Genomic DNA, 26,126 nt, shown 5'->3' with positions numbered 1-26,126 from the left:
TAACAAACAGTGATAGTTACATATATAATGCAAATCCATTCTCTCTGTCATGTCACACAGTCAACACAGTACTTTACATTTCTTATTTAGTCAGCGTTTCTAGAGTATATAAATCATGTGAATTATCTATCTTAACTTATACTATAAAACCTATCTTCTCAATAGACCCAATCTGATGATGACTGATGGTATGTAAATACTTGTCTGTCTGCCCATCAATCTGTTTCTCTGGCTCTACCTAACATCTATCTATCTAGTTTGTATCTGATTTACCATTGGAATCAAAGCTTAACCCTTGCACCAATGAGTTTTCCTTCAGAAGTTAGGATTCTACACTGACTTGTTCGCATTGCCAAATCAAATACTTTGCCCCAAGAATTTTATCAAAATAGAGCTTGAGATAGTAATATAATGCTGACATTGTATTGTTGAATTCTAATGGAATTATATTAAATGTGGTTAAAAATGATGGGATCTTTCATGAGCCATTGTGTGATATTCTTTATTTGGGATTTTTATTATGAATTATTTTTGTTTCATCCATTACACGTTATTTTTTAAAAAACTTTTCATACAAAATGAAGCATTTATGAATCTAAATATTTGTTATTATATAAATAGATCTTAGCATTTTAAATTTATAATAACTTTTCTTTCATCGTTAAATTTAATATGCAACCTAAAATAATTTGTGATAATTAATATGCAATCAGTATAGGGTAAGAAATGAAGAAAATACACAGATTCATAGAAGTTGTTATACAGTACATGATAGAAAAAATATTATTTTATTTTTGACATTTTTCATTGCAAACATAACCTATCACCTTTGTGCTGTCCTATCACTACTTTTGGTGGAACTAGCATTTAATCACAGGTTCTGAGTTTACTACCTTCAGCTAAACATCACCCTCTCTTCTATTTTTATATCAAAATGTAACAACATTTCTCATAATTTCTTATTTTTTCCTTTGTCAACTTGTTGACAAATTATGTGTTTCTGTATTCATTTTGATCATTCCTTTTGGGTTAATGAAGACTGATTCTAAAAGATTTGAGAACCATTAAAGTGAAATCAAGAACAGCATTTGATCCTCCTTTCTCCCACTCTCTTTCTTTACGTGTGTATATTAACCCATTGCTGTGTCTTGAAACGATTTGTCTGAATAACCAATGAAGTGCTTTCCTAAATTCAGTATTGTCATTTAAAGCTCATTGTTCAGTAGTATTTACTGAGTGTTTTCTGTATGCAGAGCAATTTGGTTTTAGGAAACTATAAGCAGCCTTGTTTCTTAGATGAGACTGAAGAAATCCAGATAATTTGGTGAGAGTGATAAATAGAAAATAATTAAAAGAAAATATGTGCACATAAGATAAAGCATAACAAATACAAATTAATTTTTATATTTACTTGTATATATGAAACGTCATGCTACTGTAAAGAAATGTGAGAAGTATTAATTAAATAAGATTACTGTTTCTAGAATTTATTGCCAGTAAATATGGGGCCAAGTTATATATATACTTTTTGTACTAGATATATTTCATAATTGTTTTACTGCAGTTCCAATTCAGTGAAACATTATAAAGAAGAGAATGTGCTTTGAATGTTTTTCCCTTACAATAAGATTCAATGGTTTTAAAAGATTTATTTTGAACTAGAATGAATATAGAATTTTATGAAGTTTGTATACTCCAAATAAATACATGAAAGATAAGGTACTGGTTAAGAATGCCAATAATGGACAATATTCCTGACAAGTCTTCTGAGACAAGATACAAGGAAGATTTGCAGAAGCATGTGTTTTTCTATAGTAAAACTGATTTTTTTAATTTGGAGGAAATTCCATAACTCTTCATAACTTTCCCTTTAATAACCAACATGTGTAGATTATCATTAACACTTTAAAAATTATACTGGTCCCAGTTGTGACTAGTAATTTGTACCATTAGTATTCAAGTTATAAAAGTGCAAAAAAGGTTTTTGCCTTTCTCACTATTTTCTGGCAATGTTAGTTTTATGCTTTATGTTAAAAAGAACCAGATGAGTTATATGTTTAAAAATTGCTATTTTCAAATAATGCAAGAATCTTTAATGGATATAACTATTTCCAAGTATAATCTCAGACAGCTATTCCAGAAAATTTTTGTATTGTTTTTTTCCAATTATTATGTATGTAGCACTATCAATGCATGAGATCAGTTTGTTCTCTGAATGAGATGAAAGCTTTCAATTTATTTTGTAGTTACAATAATCTGTATATTCCACACATAGTAAATCTTTAGTGCAGCTGACTTCAATACCTTAGTAAATTGTGAGATCCAACTGGATAAAAATATGCAACACTTTAAAGATACAATTTAAAGACAGTACATGATGTAATTTTTTTTTTGTTTTTGAACAAACTGTAAACAGTCATAAGCGCATACAATTAAGCTTTTTGGTTTATTTTGTATTCCCTGGTTAAAGAAAGGTTTATCTTTTATTTAAATACCACCTTTAAAGTTTTTAATGTGACTGAAGTAAGAAATATATTCCTGTTTTCCAGCACTGCATCTAAATTCCTATTTATCAGTTGTACCTTAAATAGTTTAATGCATCTGTCAAACACTCGTTTTAAAACCATTATATCATATAGACGAAGTTTTTAAAGCTGAAGTTTTAAAAAATGAATTCTTGCAATGATTACTTCAATATTTATTGCCTTCCCAAATCAGTGACACTTGTTTTTATAGAGTCTATTGTGAAAAGCATATTTGAAGTGACGACTACAGAACGGAAGAAGGTTGACTATGTGGGACTAATATAGATTTAAATGTGTGTTTTAGTGAAATTGACATTTTCTTATCTCTGTTTCAGAAGGGGAATTTCTCGTGTTTTTTGTTTGGTTTTGTTTTGTTTTTCTCCATAATAAAATCTAAGTTCTAGGCCTTGCCTCAGATAATGCAGTTAACCAAATAGCTTTCAACATCTCTAAGCATTTTGTATTGAATTAGTCGTCAGTAATCCTTGATGTATGCAATGTATGTGTTTTTTGATAAAATCATTTACAATCTTATATTTTAGTGACATTCAGAATCTTTTCTTTTGCAGCCATTTCGTAGAGTGACGTTTTCTGTTGTGAGTCAGCCTCAGGACCCACATCAGGGGTCACTGCAGAGTTGCTATGACAGCGGGCTGGAGGAGTCAGAGACACCAAGCAGTAAGAGTTCATCAGGGCCAAGGCTGGGTGCCCTTCCACTCCCAGAGGACAACTATGAAAGGACCACGCCGGATGGCAGTGTTGGTGAGGCAGAGCATATGGAAAATGGTAGGGGCAAACACAGCATCCACACACATAATCACGCTAGTGAGCCATAATAAGTAAACTTGCAAGGGTCAGTCTAAAACCCAAATAAAATAGCTGACACTAAAACTATTTTATCTAAAAAAATAAATATTTGCTAAAGGACAGAAATGCCAAATAAAGGAACATAACCTTGCAGATAAAATTCATCGAACTTGCACCATCATTTTAAAACAGCCTGTCAGAAATAAACACATTTCCAAATAAATCAGAGTAGTACCTGCTATGAAAAAAAAAAAAAACAACAACTAAATTAATTCATAATACCTAAACAATAGCCATTGAAAAAGGTCTTGTGTTATTGTTTTCTTCTATTCATTTTTGTCATGCAACTATTTCTTCAAATGCAATTGTCCAGCCTTAGTGAAAGGAAATGACAATAAACACACCTTGCTCTTTCTTCTCCTAGGTATTTATTAAAGCATTTGTGAACCTCTCTTTTTGAGTGATAGCTGAAATGGAGTCAAACAAGGAGAACAGTGTTATCTTATTCTCCAGAAATGTATTATAAATCCTATAAGAACTCCCTTCTCCTTTAAGTATACATCGTGTTTTTTTTTCTTTCATTTTTGTGCAAGGTAAAAAGAAGAAAGCAAATTTTAGTTCTATATGTTCCTATCCTGTTGTGAAATGATTCTCATGAGGACCACATCAATTGGCCTCCTATACACTTTCTTTTAAGTTATAAAGTTAGATTGCAAATAGTATTTATAAATCTTTTCACACTTGTTTATGTTCCCCAAAACAATTAAATGACGTATTTTTTTGGATTTCAGGTTATAAGTAAATGCCTGAGGAATAGGCTTGTGTGAAATAATGGAATGGTAAATTTTATATCGATTTTATTATTATTTCAAGTGTAAAAAGAGATTTGGTTATATGTAGGGGAAGGAAGGGGAATCACGCATTTTTATCTCTAGTGAAAACTTGAAATGGATTTGTCTTTCACCATCCCAACCCCCAAGTGAAATAAGACATCCCAACTTTCTGTTATATACCAGTTTCTTTAGTGTTGGTATGCAAATAGAGCATATTAATGCAGGAAAAGTCTGATTTTCTTGAAGTTTACCTATGAATATTAAAATCTAGTCTTAGAGAGTAATAGATTATAAATGACCCCAAGTGAAATTATGGCTAAACTAAATCATGTTAAATAATTATTTTTCCACACTGTTATCTGGGTGAAAAGATATGATATCAGGGTCTGATGATTGATATCATCAAGATATCAGACATATCAGATTGTATCTTGATATAATCAAGATAACTCTTGATTAATAATCCAGAGTTCAAATGGCATTTTGCCTTATGGCTATAAAGGCATGCTTATCTGTGTGTATGGTGGTGTATGCTTATGTGGATGGGAGCTTGATGTGGTTTTTAAGAATTAAGTTTTTTTAGTATCTCTTTAAATGACTATAAAAATTTTAGTATGAATTGCATTGATGATGAATATATTTCTAAGGCAAATATGATTGAAATGCTTTGCACAAAAGTAAAAATTAAAATACTATAATAATATTAGACACACACACATACACCTAGGAAGGCAGAATTGATCTAAGGACATTCCTATACCTGTGATTACCTTTTGATGATATGATACAGTTTTATTTGTGTTTTAAAAAGTATCTCACAATAAACACCATAATGTACAATTAAGTCTTGAGTTTTGGATGTCAGCTATATTAACAGAAAGGACTTTGTATCATTGTCATTATATTCACCTTTTAATGTTATTTTTCTCTTTTTTGAGTTTAAGGGGATTCAACACCTTTAAAATAAGTAAGAAATGACAAGTAAGAAACATAATTATATATGGTAAACACATATTGGTTACTTTTTAGGAAACATAGATGGAAAACTTAACAGGTGAACTTGTTAAGAAACTAGAAAGTTGCCAAGTAAGGCTTTTAGTTATTTTTTATAACCATGTTTTTAGTCTTGTTAACAGCAAAGACTATCATAATAGAACTGATTTTTCTGATTTTGTATGTGACTGACACTTGAAATTCAGTGTAATATAATCAGTTGTTATCAGTTAGCTGTGATTCATGTTAGCCCTGCTCTATAGGTAATGACAGAAGGAGATGTGATTCACTTTGGGTGATCCAAATGCAGTAGTTGACATTGAATAAGTTTTGTTGGGTCCAGGTTTTTAGATTTCTATCTAGCCATAAAGTATAATTGTGTTGCTTGAATTCTGGTAATTTTATCTTCAATATTAATGGATCATTCTGACATAAATAGAATTGGAATTGAAACCTGTCAAGTATTCATTTGTCGCATTTAATTGGAATCCAGGTAATCTGCAGTGTTTTGCTTGGTTAGGTTTTAATCAGGATTTGTATTGGATTTTCCATGAAAATACAATTTTGGATGCTGTCCTAGTTCCTAATTATTATTACCTCAAATATTTTCCTTGAATTTTAACCTATGTGAGCAATGCAGTTAAAACTGATTTTTTGGATTAACTTCCATTGTAAAGTTTAGAGGATAATTTCCAGTGCAATAATAAAACATTCCAACGTCATGATGCTACCTGGGTATGTGTTAGAACAGCTAATGATAAAAATAAGTTTTCATAGATGTTGGAGTAAGGGAGTAACTAAAAATAACTAAAATAACTAGAAGGAAAATTTCAGTAGAGAGGGAGTGAAATATACTTATGTTCTTCAAAGGCTTTTATTTGCTTCCCATACTTTAGCATAATAAACACAATTTCATAAAGAGGGCCTGTGGATTAATAAGCTTTATAATAAGCTTTATCCTACATTCTAACCCACCTTACTGCCAAATGATGAATGAGGTTTTATTCTCTTATCAGCTTAGGAAAAAGAATACACTGTAAGAATCAACACAATTTCATAAAACCTGAATCTAATAATTAGAATGAGTCCTACTATTTTAATAATTCCAGATCCAGATATTTACACCCTTGGGTCTCTGAAAAACAGTAATGGAAATGATGTCATTAAAAATATTTCAAGAATTTATTATGAATTGGACATTAATTCATGAAAAACATCACTAATATATTTTTCTTTGCTCTTCATGAATTATTATCAATATTATGATGATCTCGTGTTGATCTTTTGATAAGATTGGGGAAATTAGTTAAGTATTATTTGAATAAAATACACTGAATGGGATAGGATATTTTATTTTATTATATATTATTGGGAGTGGGCAGAGGGAGAAGGAGAGGTAGAATTTTAAGCAGTTTCCATGGCTGGCATGGAGCCTGATGCAGGGCTCAATCTCAGAATCCTGAGATCATGACCTGAGCCAAAGGGATAAGATATTAAAATATGGGGTTCATGGTAGGAAGTTGAGTAATGATAAAATATTTGATAATGCAAATATTAAAACAATTGAAACCTATTATAATGAATTCATAATTCAAGTGAAAAACAAATATTGTTTAAAAACATCATCACATTAAGAGCATAAATTGACTATGCAAGAGCTTGCTCTTGTCTACCTCATGCAGTTGTCTTCAGATTTTCTCTTGGAGTGGTATTCAACGGTTTCTTTAAATCTATTGTTAGTTGACAATTGACCTTTGACTTCATGCCATAGTCTACTTATTCTTCTCAGTTACCTCCTGAATTACCTTTGCAAGTCCAATCTGGCTTTGCTATGTGTACTGTAACCATATACAGTGTTTAAAAACTCAGATAAAGGAAGCACCTCATTTGACCTCCAATCGCAATTTTGCCTTTAGGATTGGGTAGGTCACTTACTCCTTCTCGATCTGCTTCTAATCATCTATAAGGTGGTTAACAGAAATCCAACAATCTGTGATTTTTTTCTTTATATTCAATTTTCCTTAGATGTTTTACTCTCCAAATCAGAAACAGAGCTTTGGGCAGATTTTAAAAAGTTAAATAAGGTAAAAAAAAAAAAAAAAATTGGCCACTCTAAAATGCCTAATTAATTTTATGTCTCTTGGTTTTCTCAGATATTTGAAAGATAATTTTGATTTTTATACACTAATATTTCTGAGCCCCCCAATTCCATACTTTCTTACTTTTTCAGAAATATGTAAGTTAGGCTTAGTCATTGTTTCATTCATTGTCCTCATTCCACAAGCGTTCAATATTATTTAAAGCACACTGGTTTTGAGTATTAAACCATGGTAGAGTTCATCACAAACTCATTTTGTATCTGCCGTGGACTTTTCACATTGCTTTCAGAAATATTAAGGGTTGCTGGAGCGGGCAGGAGTGGGGATAGGATAATTAGGTGATAGACATTAAAGAGGGCATGTGATGTAATGAGCACTGAGTATTATATAAGACTGACGAAAACTGACCTCTACCTCTGAAACGAATAATACATTATATGTTAATTAATTGAATTTAAATAAAAAATTAAAAATTAAAAAAAATACATGTGTATGATTGAAATTGGAAATGAAGTACCGTTTTTATATGACCAAAGGTAATAAGAATGGAGACTAGACTCATAACTTTGTGTGGGATAAAGGGCTCTCTCTCTACCTTTCTCCCACCTACCCAGTTTCCAACAGTCACTTTTAAGATCCTGCCACCTAGTCACTGTTAGTTTGTTTTCAGTTAGATTGAATTAAGTAGGAAGGTTGTGTCTTCCATCTTTCCAAAGATGCTCAAACACTTCTTAATAGCATAAGTCTAATACCTCAAAACAAATGCCCTGCAAATGCACCCCCCCCTTTTTTTTTTAAATTTCTGCAGGAAGAGACTCACATACCCTGGAAAGGATTCATTTGCATGGTTCTGCTTTTCAGCCTGGCACTCTATTGCCAGAGGTGGACTGAATTTTCTACCTTTCCAGAAGTAGAACTTTTCTAGAAGTAGTACTTTTCTACTTCTCTGTGACATGGGTTTGTGCCTCCCAAGTCCACATGCCCCCCTCCCTGACTTCTGGAGGACTTGACTCACTTCTGCTTCTTCATGGTGATTAGAGATAGAAAGAGATTACAGAGGCTGTCTCCAATAAAGATATGGTGCAACAGCTTTCCAGTAAATGAACAGCACAGTTTAAAAGAATCCAAAGAAGATACTATCCTAGGGAAGAGACAATGTTGTGGATAGAGTATAGTGGTTTAAAAACAAGGCTCTGAAATCTAATATCATTGGTTTGAATCCTGTTTTTTTCTCTTCCTGGCAGTGCAGTTTTCTGACCTCACTTAGCCCCACTTCCTTCAATAATAAACCTTATTATTGTGGAAGCAACTGAATGAGATAATAACACCTAATAATTTATAAATAAATAATGAGTCGTCATAATTCCCCATATTCATTGGTGGTAGAATTATTTACTATTATACAAATAGTAATGATAAATAATATTGATTATTATTAACTTCAGGTAAACTTGACATAACAGAATAGCTTAGTCATGAAAGCATCATGAAAATTTTTTGTCTCACGGTGATTCACAGACCTGTACCCTTGAAACAAATAATACATTATATGTTAATAAAAAATAAATAAGTAAAATGTTTAATCTCACAAAGATAGCAATTCTAAAATTATTGGTAAGGACCATATTCTCACCTTGGATACCTTTTAGTCAATTTCTCATTTTTGTGGTGCATCAAGGGGTAACACCAAGGAGCAGATATGTTTAAATATATCAAGGATGTGAAATGAAAGAAAAAGAAGATTCTGTCCTCTGGCAAGAGGACGGAATGAACCCTACTCTTTTTGTCCTTTGTCATTCAAGGTGGGGAGAAGCCGTTATTACTGTCCTATACTCTTTTCTCACTTTTTAAAAAAAAAATTTATTTATTTATTTGACAGACAGAGATTACAAGTAGGCAGAGAGGCAGGCAGAGAGAGAGAGGAAGAAGGCTCCCTGCCGAGCAAAGGGCTTGATCCCAGGACCCTGGGATCATGACCTGAGCCCAAGGCAGAGGCTTTAAACCACTGAGCCACCCAGTGGCTCACGCCCCCTCTTTTCTCACTTTCAAATATTGTTACATTTATGCTCAGTGTTGCAGTTGAGCGCATATCCTTCAGATGTGTGTTTCCCTTAGAACCACTGAGAAATATTCACAGTGACAGGGAAAACAAGCTGAAAAAAAGTGTCCAATTAGTATGCTTACCGAACTCTCAGCCCTTTCTTCTTTAATCTCAGTATTAATAATTAACACTGATAAAATGTGTGGCCATATTATCCTTTTTATTCTAATCTGGTCCTTTAAAACTAGATCATTCTGCTGAACCCTTATGACATTTGAGGATAGAATGAGCTCTCATCAAATCTCAAAGTGACTATAGAGGTCAGTTAGTTTCTTTGTTGCCTCCAGACTCTCGAATTTGCTTATCCAAATTTCAGCACACTTGTTAGATAATGCATTCTATGTTTAGCTTCTTCTTTAGTTAGGGTATCCTCTCCATGTTTTTTGCATTCTTTTTTGCCAAAAGACTTATGTACTTCCATTCCTTCTCTGACTTTTTTCTGGCTATGTAAAGCAATTTTGATGTTGCTGAAATATAACAACACTCTTATGCATATTTTGCATAGTAAAGAAACACTAGAACTTGTCTTTTCAGGTGTCGTCAGCCCTCAACCTCAGAGGTTAGTTCATTTAATGAGAAACTGCTTCACTTCAATATTCCTCACTGAGGAATTGTTAACTCTTCTACTGCAGGGATTTTTTTTTTTTTTTTTGAAAAGCATTATCTTCTTAAGTACAGCAGGATGGTATTATTCCTGGCTCTTATTTAAAGGGTTAATTATATACTAACATATCTGTGGTTATTCCTTTGATTCAACAAATATGTCTTAAAAATAAAGTATGACCAAGGCTCTCTGAGGAAGTTGAAGTGAATGAGAAACCATCTCTGCTTCAATGGTGCAACTCCTTATGTTGGGGAGATACAACTGTGATTTCAGTAAATTCACTACAGTGTGAAAAGGGGAAAACTCATTAGAGAAGTTCAGAGCAGTGTAAAGAACAGAGAAGGGAGAGGAAAACTCTATAGATGAAATGATTTTAAATACCCTTATTGGAATTTTTACATTATAAACAACGTCTTGGACTGGAAGAAGGCCTTAAAATGGTATCTGCATTGTACCTCCTTTTTCTACCTACCCATCTTCTACATCATGTAAAAATAATAATTAAATTGGTCTGGAGGTTTTACGTTAAGCCAGGTAAAGTGAAATTATTTGTTTAATTTTTCTAATCAAGTTATTGTTTTTTCTTTTCTTTATCTTCCCTTGCTTGTTCTTGTTGCTAAACATAATTACTTCAAAAACTCTAGAATTTATCAGTGATGAAACTGGCAGCACACACTAAAGCCAGGTTGAAACTACAGAACAGATTAATTTTATGTCTCTCTTCTCTTTCTCCTTATAAACACGGATCATTAATTAAAATATGTATGATTTAAATAAGGTCTTTCAAACTTAATAAGGGCCTGTAAATAATCTTTCGAAATTGTCATTTCTTTTCAGAAGACCAATTATATTACGTAAATTAAGAAGGTGATTAGAGTAGATTACAGAAGATCGGATTAGATTAGTTTTATTTTTGCAAAACTAATGCATATCTTGTGTTGTAGTGGCAAATTGCTTTTGTGATTGCTGTCTTAAGATTCAAGTTAAGTTCATGGGTTTTTTCTTTATGTCACATTCCCTTAATATCTGAAATATAGACGACAAGAGGTTTGCCTTGTTTTTAAATCTTGTTTCTGGTAAGTTTTTACTTAATTTATGCATGTTGATTTTGTTTTTGTTTTTGTTTTGTTTTGTTTTGACATTACTCTTATTATTTTGCATGCCTTCTCATTACTGTTCAGGAAGTAAAATTATAACTTTATTACAAAATGAGGATATATTTGAAACACATGCAAATTTAAATGCTTCCTTTAAACAGATTTTCAACTGCTAAAATACGACAATCAAAAAAAACCCACAATTTTTTTATTGGGTGTTCAAATGAAACTGTGGTGAGTGCTATAAAATGTATTGGTAATAAAAGATGGTAGAACAGTAGCCTGCTGTTTAACAACGGTCTATGTGTTCATTTATGTCATAAAATATGTCTTACAATTTTATTTCTGCTCTCAAATGCTCACCATCTATGTTGATAAGGTAATCAGGGGACCCGCATATGATCTGAGCCTGGTAAGCTTCTCTGAGGATGCATTCCTATGAGCCATAGAGTGTAGACTGAATTATGCCCATTGTTTTTATTCAGTATGAGACTGAATTTTGCCAGCCCAGCATTTGTAGCAAAAGGTCATAGCAGTCATAACTGAAAATTGTGTACAATGAACGGGGAGTTTGGAATACTCTGAGAATTCATTTAGTTCAGTAACCATTTGCTGAGCATTTACTCTATGCAAAATCCCATGAAGGATCCAAAGGTGAATGCTCTCTGCCTCCTAAGCATTTGAATATCATGGTAGAGAATGACGTGTGTAGACGTAGATATTTAAAAGTAAAGGCAAGGGAACCTCTATGGAAAAGTTAAAAGCTACCACAACCACAAGATGATGAGCTGAGGATATGAAAAACCACAGCCAGGCTTTGAAGAATGGATAAGTAGGGATTTGATAAGAGAAGTATGGGTATAGTTACAAACAATAATGAATGATGTCAAAGAGATCAACTTGAGAGGGCGGGGAAACAGTGGTGCTATTTTACCAAGTTGGCAAAAATGGAAAGAATTTCCATTTCCAGGAGAATTAATCTGATTAAGACAGGTGGACTTTAAAATACTTTTGAAAAAAATCAGACAATATCAAGCAGACCATTGAAAATGTCCATCTGAAACTAGAGAGTATACATAAATCACAGAAATATAGCTTTTGGAGTCACTAGCACGCTGGTGATTATGAAATCTTGGGAACAATGAGCCCATCAGTGAAGCGGATGCCACTGAGAAGAGATGATACCCAACATGGAATCAAAATATTGAAATATAAAAGAATCTTGGAGAAGTAAGTTACAGTGAAGGTGCCTGTGAATGATATTTTTTAAAGGCAAAAATAAGCTGTGGCAGGTTGAGGGGAAATTTAGAATTAGGAAAGAAGGGATTATCAAACATCCAGTGATACAGAGATGAAGGAAGCAGATACTGGATCTTGCAGACCTTGATAAGAAAAAAGAACTAGAAGACCCAACTGAGAGAGATGATTGGTTTTTTTTGTTGTTGTTGTTTATTTGTTTGTTTTAAGATTTTATTTATTTATTTGACAGAGAAAGAGAGATCACAAGGAGGCAGAGAGGCAGGCAGAGAGAGAGGGCAGGCTCCCTGCTGAGCAGAGAGCCCGATGCAGAGCTCCATCCCAGGACCCTGAGATCATGACCTGAGCGGAAGGCAGAAGCTTAACCCACTGAGCCACCCAGGTGCCCTGAGATGGTTGTTCTTTACATTCTTCTCTCCATTGACGCTGTAAGCTATTTGAGGACAGGGTCTTTGCCTTGTTGACCTTAGCATGATATGACTGGAATAATCCCTACACACAGATATCCAAAAAAATTGTTGAATTTAGTTATATGGTCTTAGGGCCCAATGTCTCTGATAGGGATTTAGTTGAAGTGAGACTACGGAGAAAACTGATGACCAGGAAGTATAGTGTCAAAACACACTTGAGAATGTTTTTTCAGATCAAATAAGTCCATTATAATGTAATTATCAAACACAGGGGTATGGTTGTTGCATCCCTTGACACCAATCTTAATGAATTTTTTTTTAAGGTTATTTATTTAAGAGAGAAAGGAGTGAGGGGCAGAGGGAGAGAATCCCATAGCAGACTCTGTGCTGAGCATGGAGCCCAGCATGAGGCTCAAGCCAAAACCAAGAATTGGATGCTCAACCAACTAAGCCACCCAGGTGCCCCTTAATGAGTTTCTAATTATCTTATGCTCCCATTGTTCAGAATTATTGTTTTATTTGTACAAAATTTTCTGAAAGTACTACAGAGTCTGAAATTTCTATGGAACAGGTTGTGTTATATTTCCTTGAGTGATATATCAATTATTCCTTTAAATTGGCTTTTGCCTCTAATATCACTTTTATGTTTCACTTTATGTGGGACCATCATTTGTCCATCTCACTGTCTTGAAATTTATATGGTGTCTGACTAATTGTATTTTTGTTGAAATCCCATAATAACATTTTCCTGGTTATCACCAAAACTTTTTATTTTGTAATTACAAGATTCCTGACAGTGTAAGATTGTTATCAGTGATTGGTAATACTGTGCAAATAGATGTGCTTCAAAACAGAAAATAATGAAAAGATAATTTACTTGAGAAATAAATTCAAACAACTTAGTATAAGGACTCTCCAAATCCAGGCTATTTTATATGTAAACAACACCACAGAAATGTAATGACAAAAATGCTTATCACAGCTAGTACACCATGAAGGGGAAGAAATGCCTCCAAATATGTTATGTGCAAAGAGTTACTAATAATGATTTGTCAGGCAGATGTCACTTTTGATGTTGTTTTTATCTAAGCAAGGTCAACCATCAATGTCACATAAATTTATTCTTTCTCTGTGTTCATTGTTGCTTAGTAGGAATTATGAATAGGGATTTTATTGATAAAACTTCTCCCTTCCAGTGCAAGATGATCTAAGCAATTGCTGCATAATAATTTCCAAATAAAAAATGCAACTCCAGTTTAATCACACATACACTTATTTGGTTTATCAGAAATCTCTAGACATATCCATTTTTTGGCTTGGCATATGCACTCTCCATTGTCCTGAAGCTTTGAATAGAGAATATTGGAATGTAGGGTGTGCCAAGAAAAGACTACCTGTCTGGTTGCCAGAGGGACTCTAGGAGCTACCTGGCAATTTTTTCCCCCTTAGTCTAAGAACCAAAATTTTATCAGTGCACAGAATTATATAGAGCTGAGACCAATTTTCAACAATATTACAAGACCCTGATTTCAAAGTTGAGCATCCGTTTATCAAATTTTGAGCAGGAGAATATCCCATTCAAAAATAGGGATATTCCTGCTTCTTCTCTCAGAAGGTATTCTTTATCTCTAAAGAGATCCAAGGCAAATCAGCATATCTCTTTAAAAGATTGCCCGGTGAGGGTGAAATCAGAAGAGGGAGGGGCTTTATCCAGACCCATGGAGACCAGATGAAGCCTGCTGAGACACATCCACCACTGAATGGATCATGTCCTGAGAAATAGATTGCTTTGGCTCCCTAGATTCAGGGCATCTTTTAGGACTGGGCACCAACTGAGATCCTGGGTCCCTAACTTGTGTTTGTTGTTTTTTTTTTTCCCTTTAAGTTCATCTCTTAAGGATTTTCATATTTTTCTTAAAATATGTAAATCACTTTTTCATTATCAGCTTTAAGCATGTTTATATAGCCAGACTTCATTCTTCTCCTTGCTTCTAGTTCATTCTATAACGTGTCTTTGCATGATCTAAACATTCAGCCAGTTTTTCATCAGATCTATTGTTTACCTCAGCAGTTAACTTGCTGTTCCTCTCCAGTGGGTGACACCTGACACTTAAAACTGTGTATCAAAAACATCTCCTGGAGTGATACGTAATTTTCAACATTGGTTATTTCTAAACTCATAATTTCTCAGATGATTCTTACCTAAAATAAATTCAATCTTCAATTATACAAATACTTGGAGGAAATCGAGTTTTAGGGACTAGTGCTTCTTTTCTCCCTTTACTTTAGTCGGCACAATGTTAACCATACATCATCTTTAAACAGGTGATTGAAAGCAACATGTTCACACAGAACCATATTTTATCAGAGTTCTTCGCCTTGAGCTTCCTCCCCTTCATTCAGTGTGATCAATTGTGTTCAGCCTTCACTAGTTCTTTCAGAATTCAATTCTGAGAGGCACTTCTAGTCTCCTGGACAACATTGGTTCATCTCTTTCTCCCAGAATAATGAGGTTCTAAAATCTAATTCCTGCCTATTTCAGCCCCAGACTGTTTTTATCCTCTTTTGTGAAATCAAACCCACATGCTTTTCTTTTATAGCCCAGGTCTCAATATTACCTATGTCCTCAGGATCAAGTAACTATTAAATTAGTTCCATCAATTGTCCATGGGTTTAGAGGTCCCCATGTGTGTTTTTCTTATGTAACTACATTTCATTTCAGAGCACAAAGTGCAGGACTTTTGACTTGATTACTTAGCCTATGCTTTTTTTTTTTTTCTTCTTTTTAAGTCTTTGAAAATACTAGGGAAAATACGTTACTCTTCTTTACCCAAATGAAAAGTTCTGAATTTCTCTGACATTTCATTCCTGAAGGAGGATTAGAGGACTGTCCCACAGACTGACTCTGAGGTTTCATATTTTTATTATTTTATGCATTCTAATAACCTTACATCTTTATCTTTCCCAACATCACCAACCCATATACATTTTCTCCCTTGTAATATCTCATCTGTGACATTTTGAGGATCAAGTGATTCATTTTCTATACCAAAAGTCATTATATGTGAGTCTTTTTAGACTACTAAGTTCTGTATTCCTTTTGAGGTAGCTTTTAGAAAAGTCTGTCTTATAAATGTTCAATTTTAAAATGTCCTTCTTAAATCTAACTTAATTCTTCTGTTATAAGATATAATACATAATAATACTATATAATAATTATATATGTTAATATTATATATTATATTTATATATCAAAAGAACTAATGCCAGAAGTTTAAGTCTTTGTTCAAGCTCCACCACATTTTCAGGAAAGGAACCTGGATCAATACACAAACCTCACTCACTTAAAAATGGGAACAAGAATTCTAATAATTACACTCCTATCTTCCTTAAAAGGTTTTGTGCAGTTATACCTGAACATTTATTTTTAGATACTCAGCATTTAACAAAATTATATCAAGTTACTACCCTACTATGTTCAATTGTTTATATACATTTCACTTTTTTTTTTTCTGGTTCTACAGCTTTTTCTTTTCCACGTCAAACTGTTGTGTTCATAATATTTAGTAAGTGCATGATTGTTTCCTTGCCTACAAAAATGTTCAGTGTCCTCACATGTTTTGCCCAAAAGGTAAGTTATTTCCTGACCCCTTTTGAAATCCATATTGGTTTTTAAGGCTAAGAGCAAATGGCTCTCTATGTATTGTGAATAACTGCCAATATTTATAATACGATTCTGTGAAAACCACAGACAAGGAAAGCTTATTAATTGTTTCAGATTTATTTTCTGCAGCTAAGTAGCTTCTGTCTTTAAGAGGCCTGCATATATTTTCCTGGATTTATTGTGAAAGAGTGGTAAATGACAGAAACCAGTAACTCACAGAGATATTCATCAAATAATTATTAAAGATCATGCAGTGCCCAGCAGCAGAACAGTTCTTAAAACTCTGAGATTACAGATGACTCTCTAATATTCATGGCAGTGAGAAAAACCTTGTAAAGGATGATCACCAATCAGAGTATGGATAGATTCTGCTAATTAGGCACCGATTCATAGCTCTTATTCACTTTTCTACTTATGCTGCTAATTAAGCCAGATATATTTATAAATGTAGAAATCAACTTTTATGGAGTATTTGAGATAATTTTCAGAGTATAGTGCAGAACAACCCAATTACAATACAATTCAAGCAAAAAGGACTAAAGGGATTTTAAAGGGAGGTCATCATGAAGTATCTCAAATGTCAGAGACAAATGAGTTATAGACTTATTCACTCCTGCTCACCCATAGACACACAAAGCGAGAAACACCAGAAAAGAACAATTGACCATAAAGTGGGTATTATACCTACATTAAAGTTTATTGGAATGATGAAATAGTGTCCCTATTAAGTATCTAAAAATAAATGATAAAAAGATAAGGTAAATTGAAATAATAAACTAATAATTTTATGGTACATTAGTGCTAACCTGAAGATTCTACATATCCATTTGCTTTGTGGAATCACTGAGGAAGGTAATATTATCGGCCTTTTTATAGATGATGATACCGGGAAGAAGATATGCAAAATTGTGGTTAATAACTAATAACACTAGGTGCTCAATACATAGGAGTTATTATTATTTATCACCCTTGCTTTTGGCTATTAGCGCCACAGGCTTATATTTGCACTACTGCATTTAAAGTTCATGAAATCTATTGCAACTAGGATAATTATTTCTACTTTAACAGCATCTTTAAGTAGATTAGTTTTATTTTATATTTAATAGAAGCATTCATTTGTTATGTAGTTTTGAACAAATCATTGATATTGTGTCATTATCTAAGGCAGAAAAGCCATTCCTTAAACCTATTTTTCAGGGACATTAAGAGAATCCCACTTTTTATTGTGTGATTTATAAAACACAATGCCTGTTTTATGCAATTTTGGAAAAGCAGTATTATATTTCATCATTGAAAACCACTTTAAATCGGGCCTTGACAGAAGTGTTGAGATCTGGGATCATAAGTGAAATAGTCAAGTCTTTATATCATAAAAATCAGGAAAAGCCTAATAGATTTTTTTCTTGTCATAATAATAACAGAATAATAGACTCAATATCATGAGCTGCTTGATGAAATACAGTACTCAAAATAAGGTAAGGATTAATACCAGGTGCTTTATTCACTGGTTGTACTTGATAATTCTGTTCCTTATGCCTGTACCTCATTGGTAGTTCATTCTGCACACACACACACACACACACACGCACAGGCACACACATATCTTAACTGCACCCTCTGCCAAGGCTGGGAGGGTGCTTCACTCCATGGAATAATGCATATGCATAAGAAAATACAGCTTTAGCAGCCTGCTTCTGGAGTTGGTCCCATGCCTCCTAAAGATTGTAGAAACAAAGCAATTAACTTTTTAATTATGCAAACCATTCGGTAAAGTAAGCACTAAAAAGATGTTTAAGCAGTTTATTTAATACTTTTAATATTGTCTCAGTAATGTTGGAAATATCAAAATAAGCTAAAACAGGCTAAATGCACAAACTCTCAGAGATTTATTTTAAATGTCCTCTTTGCAGGATAAATATAGGAAAAAAAATGCTTTCATACCCACATTGCTTCAAAACTATTAGATTGTGTTAAATATGATTTTTATATAACATAATCAATTTAGAAAGGATCCTAGCTATTTCAAGACGTGGGCACACATATTTTTAACTACAGCAGAAGTCCCAGACCTTCCAATGGAATTTTTTTTTTCACTCTTTTAAAAGATTTATTTATTTATTTATTTGAGAGAGAGAAAGGAAGAAAAAAGAGAGAGAGAGAAAGAAAGAAAGACAGAGCGGGAGGGAGGGAGGGAATTGGGGAGGCGGGAGTCAGAGGGAGAGGGAGAAGCAGGGTCCCTGCTGAGCAGGGAAGCCTATGCTTGACCCCAGTCCCAGGGATCTTGACCTGAGCCAAAAGGCAGACACTTCACGTCTTTGGGATCAAGCCTGCTTCTCCCTCTCTTCCCTACTCCTGTTCTCTCTCCCTATCTGCCTCTGTGTCTGTCTCAAATAAATAAATAAAACCTCTAAAAACAAGCAAACAAACCCTTCCAGGGAGAATGATTAATTAGGTTACTCAAATTTAAAAAGAAGAAAGAACGAAAGAAAGAAAGAAAGAAAGAAAGAAAGGTCCTTAGATACAGTGACAAATTAAGACAAATTGGAAATGAATTTTGAAATCACTGGCATGACATGTTAAAGGGCATATATATCTGCCAGAAAGAATTTCGAAGTCCCTCCTACTCAGGTATTATACTCTGTTAAACCTTTTAATGGTAGCAAGAAGATACAGCTTATAAAGGTAGATTGATGACTCTATTGGTGCTAACATTTACAATATTATAATTGTTTTTCATACTAAAATAAGAATATGTATTTTTAATTTGACATATGGAATCACTTCATGTATTTAGGAATATACAGGCATAAAAGATGGTGCATATTTCAGTGTGGGATTAAGTAAAAATATCTATTTTCACTGAGAAGCTGGCATATTTAGTTCACTAATAATTGACCTAGTCATTAAGCAGCTAAAAGCCCCCATCTGCCCCTGATGCTCATTTGTAATTATCATATATGTTTTAGCATCAAAGCCATGGTCTTCATTTCCTCTGCTGGGAAGAAGGCATGGTAATTCTGAAGTGGTTAAGGCAATTCTCCTTCCTCCATAGCGGAAAAGAAAGAACAGAAATATAATATAGCTACATGGAGAGATGCCTGCCTCTGAGCTCTTTTCATTTTAGCAGCTTGAGAAATATTGCTGCATATTATTGCTCGGACACACATTCTTTCTAAATGAAGTTTACTGCCATTGATTTCAAAGAGCAAAAGGATCATTATAATATTTTTTGTACTTCATTTAGTCAGTCTCCTTATTGATTGGACTTCATGAACTAGCTTCTTCTACCTGATGTGCCTTCTGAAACAATTTTGAGGACAAATATTTTATTTAGTGGCTCAACATGTGGAGAATTTGACGTTCCAGTTATTGTAAATTTCAGATGCTCCTTCTGAAATTTATAAGCAAACTTTAGGAAATCTCAGCATTGTTTACTTGGGAAACCCACAGAGGCCGGATCCACACACCATACTTGGTACACTGGGCTGAGAAGATTAACACATATCTTGGAGATTAATTGGAATAATAAATTACACCTTCAGAAAGATTTTATTTTAGAAATGTTCTGTTAAGGTCAATAGTTTCATTAGTTGTGAACTCCTAACATATTGAGACTTTGTATTTTATATTCTCTATACTAAAACAAACTTTATTAAATGGCAAATAGAACATTTGTAGTACTTATTTCTTTAAAATTTGGATTATTTTCTCTCATCGCTTAACATGTCAACCTGGAATTCAATATAATTCTTTAATTAATATACCAACAAAAAGACTGTAAGGTTAACTTACAGCTTACAAACTACAGACTTTTCTAATGTCTTCTAGTGTTTTTCTTCCCTCAAGAATAAGGTGAATATCTATGTTTCCACAGTAGAGATTTATGGAATGTGTTGATTAAGCTAAAATACCTGTGTGCTAACTTAGAATATTCTCAAATATTACTTGAAGGTTTTTTTCATTGGATCACTCAACTATCTCTTTATTTCAAACTATCCTTGACACCTTACGGTCCGGTTTTCCTTACAAGGGATTTTGTTTTTTAATATAAGCCTAAAAGTCCCTGGGAAAACATAGGCCTGGCACTGTTAACACACAGCAACAGGTCTCAACAAGAAATTCTGTGCCTGAGACTGTCAGACTCTGTATTTCAAGTTTCTATTGAAAATGTATGAAAATTTGATGTAAGTGTACCAGTTATTTAAAATAACGATTTCAGCATTGTGGTATATTAGGCTTTTCATCCTCTTTCTCTCTGCACTAGAACCCAGTCATAACCGTCCTTAGCTTCTGCAATGCTTGCTAAAATAAAGTCCTTCTGATACTACTTGTAATAAACCTTCATGGAGGCAATCCAAGATAGACCCTCCTGATAACTGAGTTCTCTTTAATAGTGGATTGTATTCTTGTGAGACTCCAGTCTAGTTATTTCCTTTTAGAGTTAAGGGTTTTATGTTGAAATAGTACTTATTTATTTATTTATATTATTGAACAGTCTCACTGCTATGACTAAGAAAATTGCTCCATAAAATACTTGGTAATGTAAATGTGAGAATGAAAGTTATATATCTGGTGATTTATTAAATTTATGGCTTGTAGGAACATGACTGTCTCTATAAAGAAATCTAATATACACATTGGAGAATATTCTAGTAACGCCTTGTAAAAATGGGATGTTGCTATAATTTGAAATTTCAAAAGCATGAACCACTGTAGAGGTATGCCTTCAGCATTTCTAATCATGCATGGCCTGACTTTGCAAATCTAAGTTTGATGTAGGAAAATTTAGAATATGCATTTATTTTGGAAATACTTGGTCTCACACAGTATGTAATATTCGTATGCTTATCTCTTTTGATGTACTGCATTCCCTTACCTGTTCTTTTTATTGGCAGGGGATAGAAGGGTCACTTAAGAGTAGGTAGTTAGTTGGAATTATGTTGGATGAAAAACACACCGAGGTTGATGAACAAGGGCCTGGACTAGATTTGAGAACAGTGATTCCCCAAGGAATGAAGAACTTTGGTCTGCAGGTCAAAAGGGACGTGGGGCTAAAACTAATATCATAGGGAGCAATCTTTTTTTTTTTTAAGATTTTATTTATTATTTATTTGACAGAGAGAGATAGATCATAAGTAGGCAGAGAGGCAGGCAGAGGGGGAGGGGGAAGCAGCCTTCTGATGCAAGGCTCCATCCCAGGACCCTGAGATCATGGCCTGAGCTGAAGGCAGAGGCTTAACCTACTGAGCCACCCAGGTGCCCCATAGGGAAATAACTTTAACTTGCTTCATTTCCTAGGAATTACTTTAAAAGACATTTCAAAAGAGTATGTATTTTTTGTCTTAAACAAAAAATTTTTAATACCACATTTTCTGAATTGATTTTGGTCGCTACTCTTTTTGAGAAGTTTAGTGTATTTGGCCAGCAAAATTTTAACTTTCAAAAAGATGATTTTGATTTCAGGATTCTTTTTATAGTGCAACCCCATGAACTAATATGCAAATGGAATATTTGAAAGACCTAAGAAGGTTTAGGCACACAATATGGGATTTTATAAAATATATTTTTATAACTAGAAAAAATATATAACAGCAAAATACAAAAAGCCTATGTTATGCATGATAAACAAATAGAGTATACCAAGACAAATATTTAGTTTATTTTTATGCAATCTTCTTAAAATAAACATAGCTGTTATTTTACAATAAAATCCATGTGGCATATGGTTTATTTTCAGGTCCCTCTCCCTCCCAGGAAATGTATTACTTAATTGATATATAAAAAAAGCACATCTACTGGAGGTGAGGGAGACAGAACAGGTTCTTCACATATATTAGCAGACCTCCCACATGCTATTTATTAAATTTGACACTAGTCAACCAATTCAGAAAGCTGATTGAAATGAAGAGAAATCCATAAATTTGCAGAAGTATGAAAACATGCAAGCCTGTACTAACTACCCTTGCAGTTTTATCATCTGTCAGATTGCTCAGGAGTATACCATATTTTATAGGTTTGAACTAAAACATTAGGAATTCACACATATATAATGAAATAAGATATATGCTTAGATGGAATAGCATCGCCCAAAGTTAACATTTTCCTTGTAAATGACAGTATCTAAATGACAGTATTGGAAAAAATAAATACTGTCATCTAAATGACAGTATTGGAAAAAAAAGCTCTTCTTATGTAATAACTGAATTTCAACTTTGAGCATGCTTCATATCTCTTTGGTTGTACATGAATGTGTTGAAAAGAAAATACTACCAAAAAAAAAAAGTTTTTCCAAGCATCTGAAATGTTTTCTAGTCAAAGAACAACTTGTGTTTTAAAAATAAATTAAAATACATTAAGAAGAGGGTGCAAGCCTTTCAAACAAAAGATAGGGTGAGCAGACTGTTTTATTTTTCTTTCATTCTTCATATCTATGAGTCATCATTCCTTGAGGTTCAAAATTATAAATAACGCTACAGAGTGATTTCAGCTCTACAAAGGAAATCATCCATTTTTGAAAAATTTCATAGTAGTTAAATTCAAAATGCCCTTGCATACCTTCTGCTAATTTTATTCAAGACTGAAGCGTTTTGATGAAAAAATATTTCCCAATTGTTAGTAGATTATTACACTTATGTGGCGAAATTCACTCAGAATTGACAACTGTTGTCTGACTTGGGAAAGTTAGAATATAGTAGTTTGTACTAAAAGGAAGGAAATTGCACAACAAGTTATAAAGAAAAGAAATATTTCAATGAGTAAACTATAAACAAATCATGCTTCAGGGAAGGATGGTTGATTAAGGGGAGTTTATACTGCAGTTATCACTGAAAGTTGATGACATCTAGGAACACAAAGGTGATACCAAAAAAAATGAGGGTAAAAATTGTCATTCAGTATTTAATTTCAGCTATTAGGACAATCATTTGTAAGTCTTAGATGGTGAGAGTTAGGTAGAGTTAGGTATCTGCCTATTTGGATACAGAGCTTTACTATATTACAGAGTTAGGATTTGAGAGGTTATAAAGAGCAGGATTTAATTTTTATGATATGTAATTTTTGCAACAAAATTCTCTTGGAAATAAGCTCTAGAATTACTTGTATGTGCATTGAGTAGAATAGAGGCATTTATTTATTTATTTACTGATTTATTTACTTATTTATTAAATAATTTACTGTCTAGACTTTATGCTACAGGACGGCAGAGGCCATGTTTTCTTGTTTATTGTATCTCTAGCTAATAGGGCAGTGCCTAGCATAGAATAGATGTCCAGTAAATATTCACCAAGTTAATTAAAGAATAAATTAATATTGTCTAGGCCAAGGTCCACCCATGATTTCCAATATCATCCTGGCGTTTATGCTTTTCCTTTGCTTGTTCTTCTGATAATGGTCTGAGTTGAACTCTGGTGGTGGAGAAATCAGTCACAACAATTGATGGAGAAATCAGTCACAATTAACCATATCCAAAAGAGACAGGCTAGTCATAAATTCTTTGTAGAGTATTACAAATTCAGTCACAATGAGTAGTATAAGATATACTGTATCCAAAAATAGACAGACTAATCTCAAGTCTTTGTAAAGTATTACAGGTTTTCTCACCTAAAATTCATACAGTTCTTACTGATCATTGGTATATACCACACTTATTGTTTATACATGAGATAGGGCATTTATTATGTTTCATAAAGTTCTACACCTGGGTCTTGTTGAAGAGTATATTCTATATTTCAAAACTATGTTTCTCTAAGTATATTTTTCTTTTTTCTCTCTTAGTTGATAGAACTAAAATGTTATCAACTGAAATATTTATTTTGTAGTTGAGAAATTGTTCTTTTTAACCATCTATCCTATCAAAGGCCTCAAACATCAAAGATAGCATGTAGATGGTACACACCTAACATGGGGAAAAATTATGATATTCTTTGCATACCATGCTCTTAAAAGTATTTTCTAGATAAATGACATTGATGGGTGGACTTTATGTATCTGCTGATTATCATCTACAAGTTGAGAACATAACAATTGCTAGTTCAAATTCTTAATATATTTCTCATATAGAATTAACTATATATTTATTTATATATTCATTCATTCATTCATTCATTCATTACTAAAATAGAATTGAAATCTGATTTCAAAGACAACTGTACGATTCAGATAATCCATGGAAAAGATTGGTTAAATTTCTGTCTCAGGTAAATTTTCTATCATCTATGCTATTCTTATACATTTCTTTTTTTTAAAAGGTTTTATTTATTTATATGAGAGAGCGAGTGAGAGAGAGAACAGAAGAGTGGGGTGAGGGGCAGAAAGAGAAGCAGACTCTCCGCTGAGCAGGGAGCCAAATGTAGGATTGCATCCTGGGTCTCCAGGATTCTGTCCTGAGCTGAAGGAAGACACTCAACACATTGAACCAACCAGGCGTCCTCTTTACACATTTCTTTCTATATTTAGAAGATTCTGGAATATTTTTTTTTTTTTTTCTCTAAAATTGTGGTTTGTTTTACAATCTGCCCCAACCCCCACGGACAAGAATAGAAAGACACTGAGTGGAAATCAAGATTTTCTATGGGTTGGCTAAGGTCTGCATGAGATGTAATTCTCTTTGAAGTTTGCAAGGTAGTTCTACTCATATTACTATATGTCTGTTTTCTTTTTTTTAATCACTTAGGTCCACCTTGAACCTGTCTAACAATTGTACTTCACTGCCGCCCCTTCTGCTCTTGTTTATAGCTTCTATCCTCTCTCCCTCACCTCCTGTACTCTGTATTCTCAGCATGGTAACCAATTCACTACCCTTAAATAGGCAACCAAAAAATGGCGTATTACTGAGGGTGCTACTTAACTGCCACACGTGAAAATACTTTACATTTTTCACATCAATTTTTGGGATCGTCTTAATGTGTAGATTTTATTAGTTCACGAGAGAGCAAATCGTGCCTCACAGATCTTGGTTGATTAGCTCTAAGTCATGCAGCCAGTGAGGGGTTGAAATGGAGTTTGAAGAAAATCTGTCAAACAAAAGCACCATGTTCTTTCTATTACAACCTGCTGTGTCTAGTCATGCCCTTCTTTCACTGAAATGGTCTTAGCCTCTTTCATCTGCGTCGCTTTCCTGCTGACCAATTTTTTCTTTAAAGTTGACTGCAACTATGACCTCTTCTGTGAGGCCTTGCTGATGCTCTTGTCTGTAACTCTTTGAATATCACACATCTGTATTAACATATATCACAGCGTCATTCTTACGGAGAGTGTTTTTTTTTATTTAAAAAAATATGGTAATAATTCTTCATAAAATATTTTCTTCATGTTGTGAACTTATGGGAACTTTCAAACATATTTACAATTAATTATTTTTTAAGCATCTGAATTGGGATTTTGGATATGATGAAAATCAATGACATAAGACAAAAGCACTTTGAGTCCTCTACAGTTTTTCCGAGTTTAAAGAAGTCCCGAAATCTTAATGTTTATGTTTCACTGACTAAATCAGTGGCTAGCACAGATTGAACACTCATGAAATATGCGATGAGCAAAATAGAATTATCAAACTGATATAAAACCTTCAGTTTCAGAGGCTTTAAATGTCTTTTGTGAGGACTTACACTCTCTATAATTTTATTAATTGACTCAAACAATTAAAAATCAAGAAAAGAATGAGCAAAATCCACATTGAAATGTATTTTTAAGTAAAAAATAACTTAGAATATTAATTATGTCAATGTAGTGAAATAGT

General features: G+C 33.4%; 1 protein-coding gene across 8 annotated transcripts in view; it reads left to right on the top strand.

Moving 5' to 3' along the window:
* Nucleotides 1–26,126, top strand: part of PCDH7 (protocadherin 7) — a 417,735-nt gene that overhangs the window by 191,581 nt on the left and 200,028 nt on the right. For 4 of the 8 annotated variants that reach the window (XR_014310935.1, XM_082727732.1, XM_082727737.1 and 1 more), the window contains exon 2: nucleotides 3,095–3,311. The exons of 1 other annotated variant lie outside the window; for it this stretch is intronic. Coding sequence is in view for 6 of the 7 variants with exons in the window: in XM_082727732.1 (XP_082583858.1) it covers nucleotides 3,095–3,311 (217 nt within the window). In the remaining variant the exon portion in view is untranslated. The remainder of the gene's footprint in view (nucleotides 1–3,094; nucleotides 3,312–26,126) is intronic. 3 more of the 8 variants (XM_082727734.1, XM_082727738.1, XM_082727735.1) reach the window with 2 other exon arrangements.

Source organism: Mustela nivalis, assembly GCF_964662115.1.
Source record: "Mustela nivalis genome assembly, chromosome: 4".
NCBI classification, from domain to species: Eukaryota; Metazoa; Chordata; class Mammalia; order Carnivora; family Mustelidae; genus Mustela; species Mustela nivalis.
The sequence above is the reverse complement of the archived record's forward strand: the minus strand, read 5'-3'. Positions and strand labels throughout refer to the sequence as shown.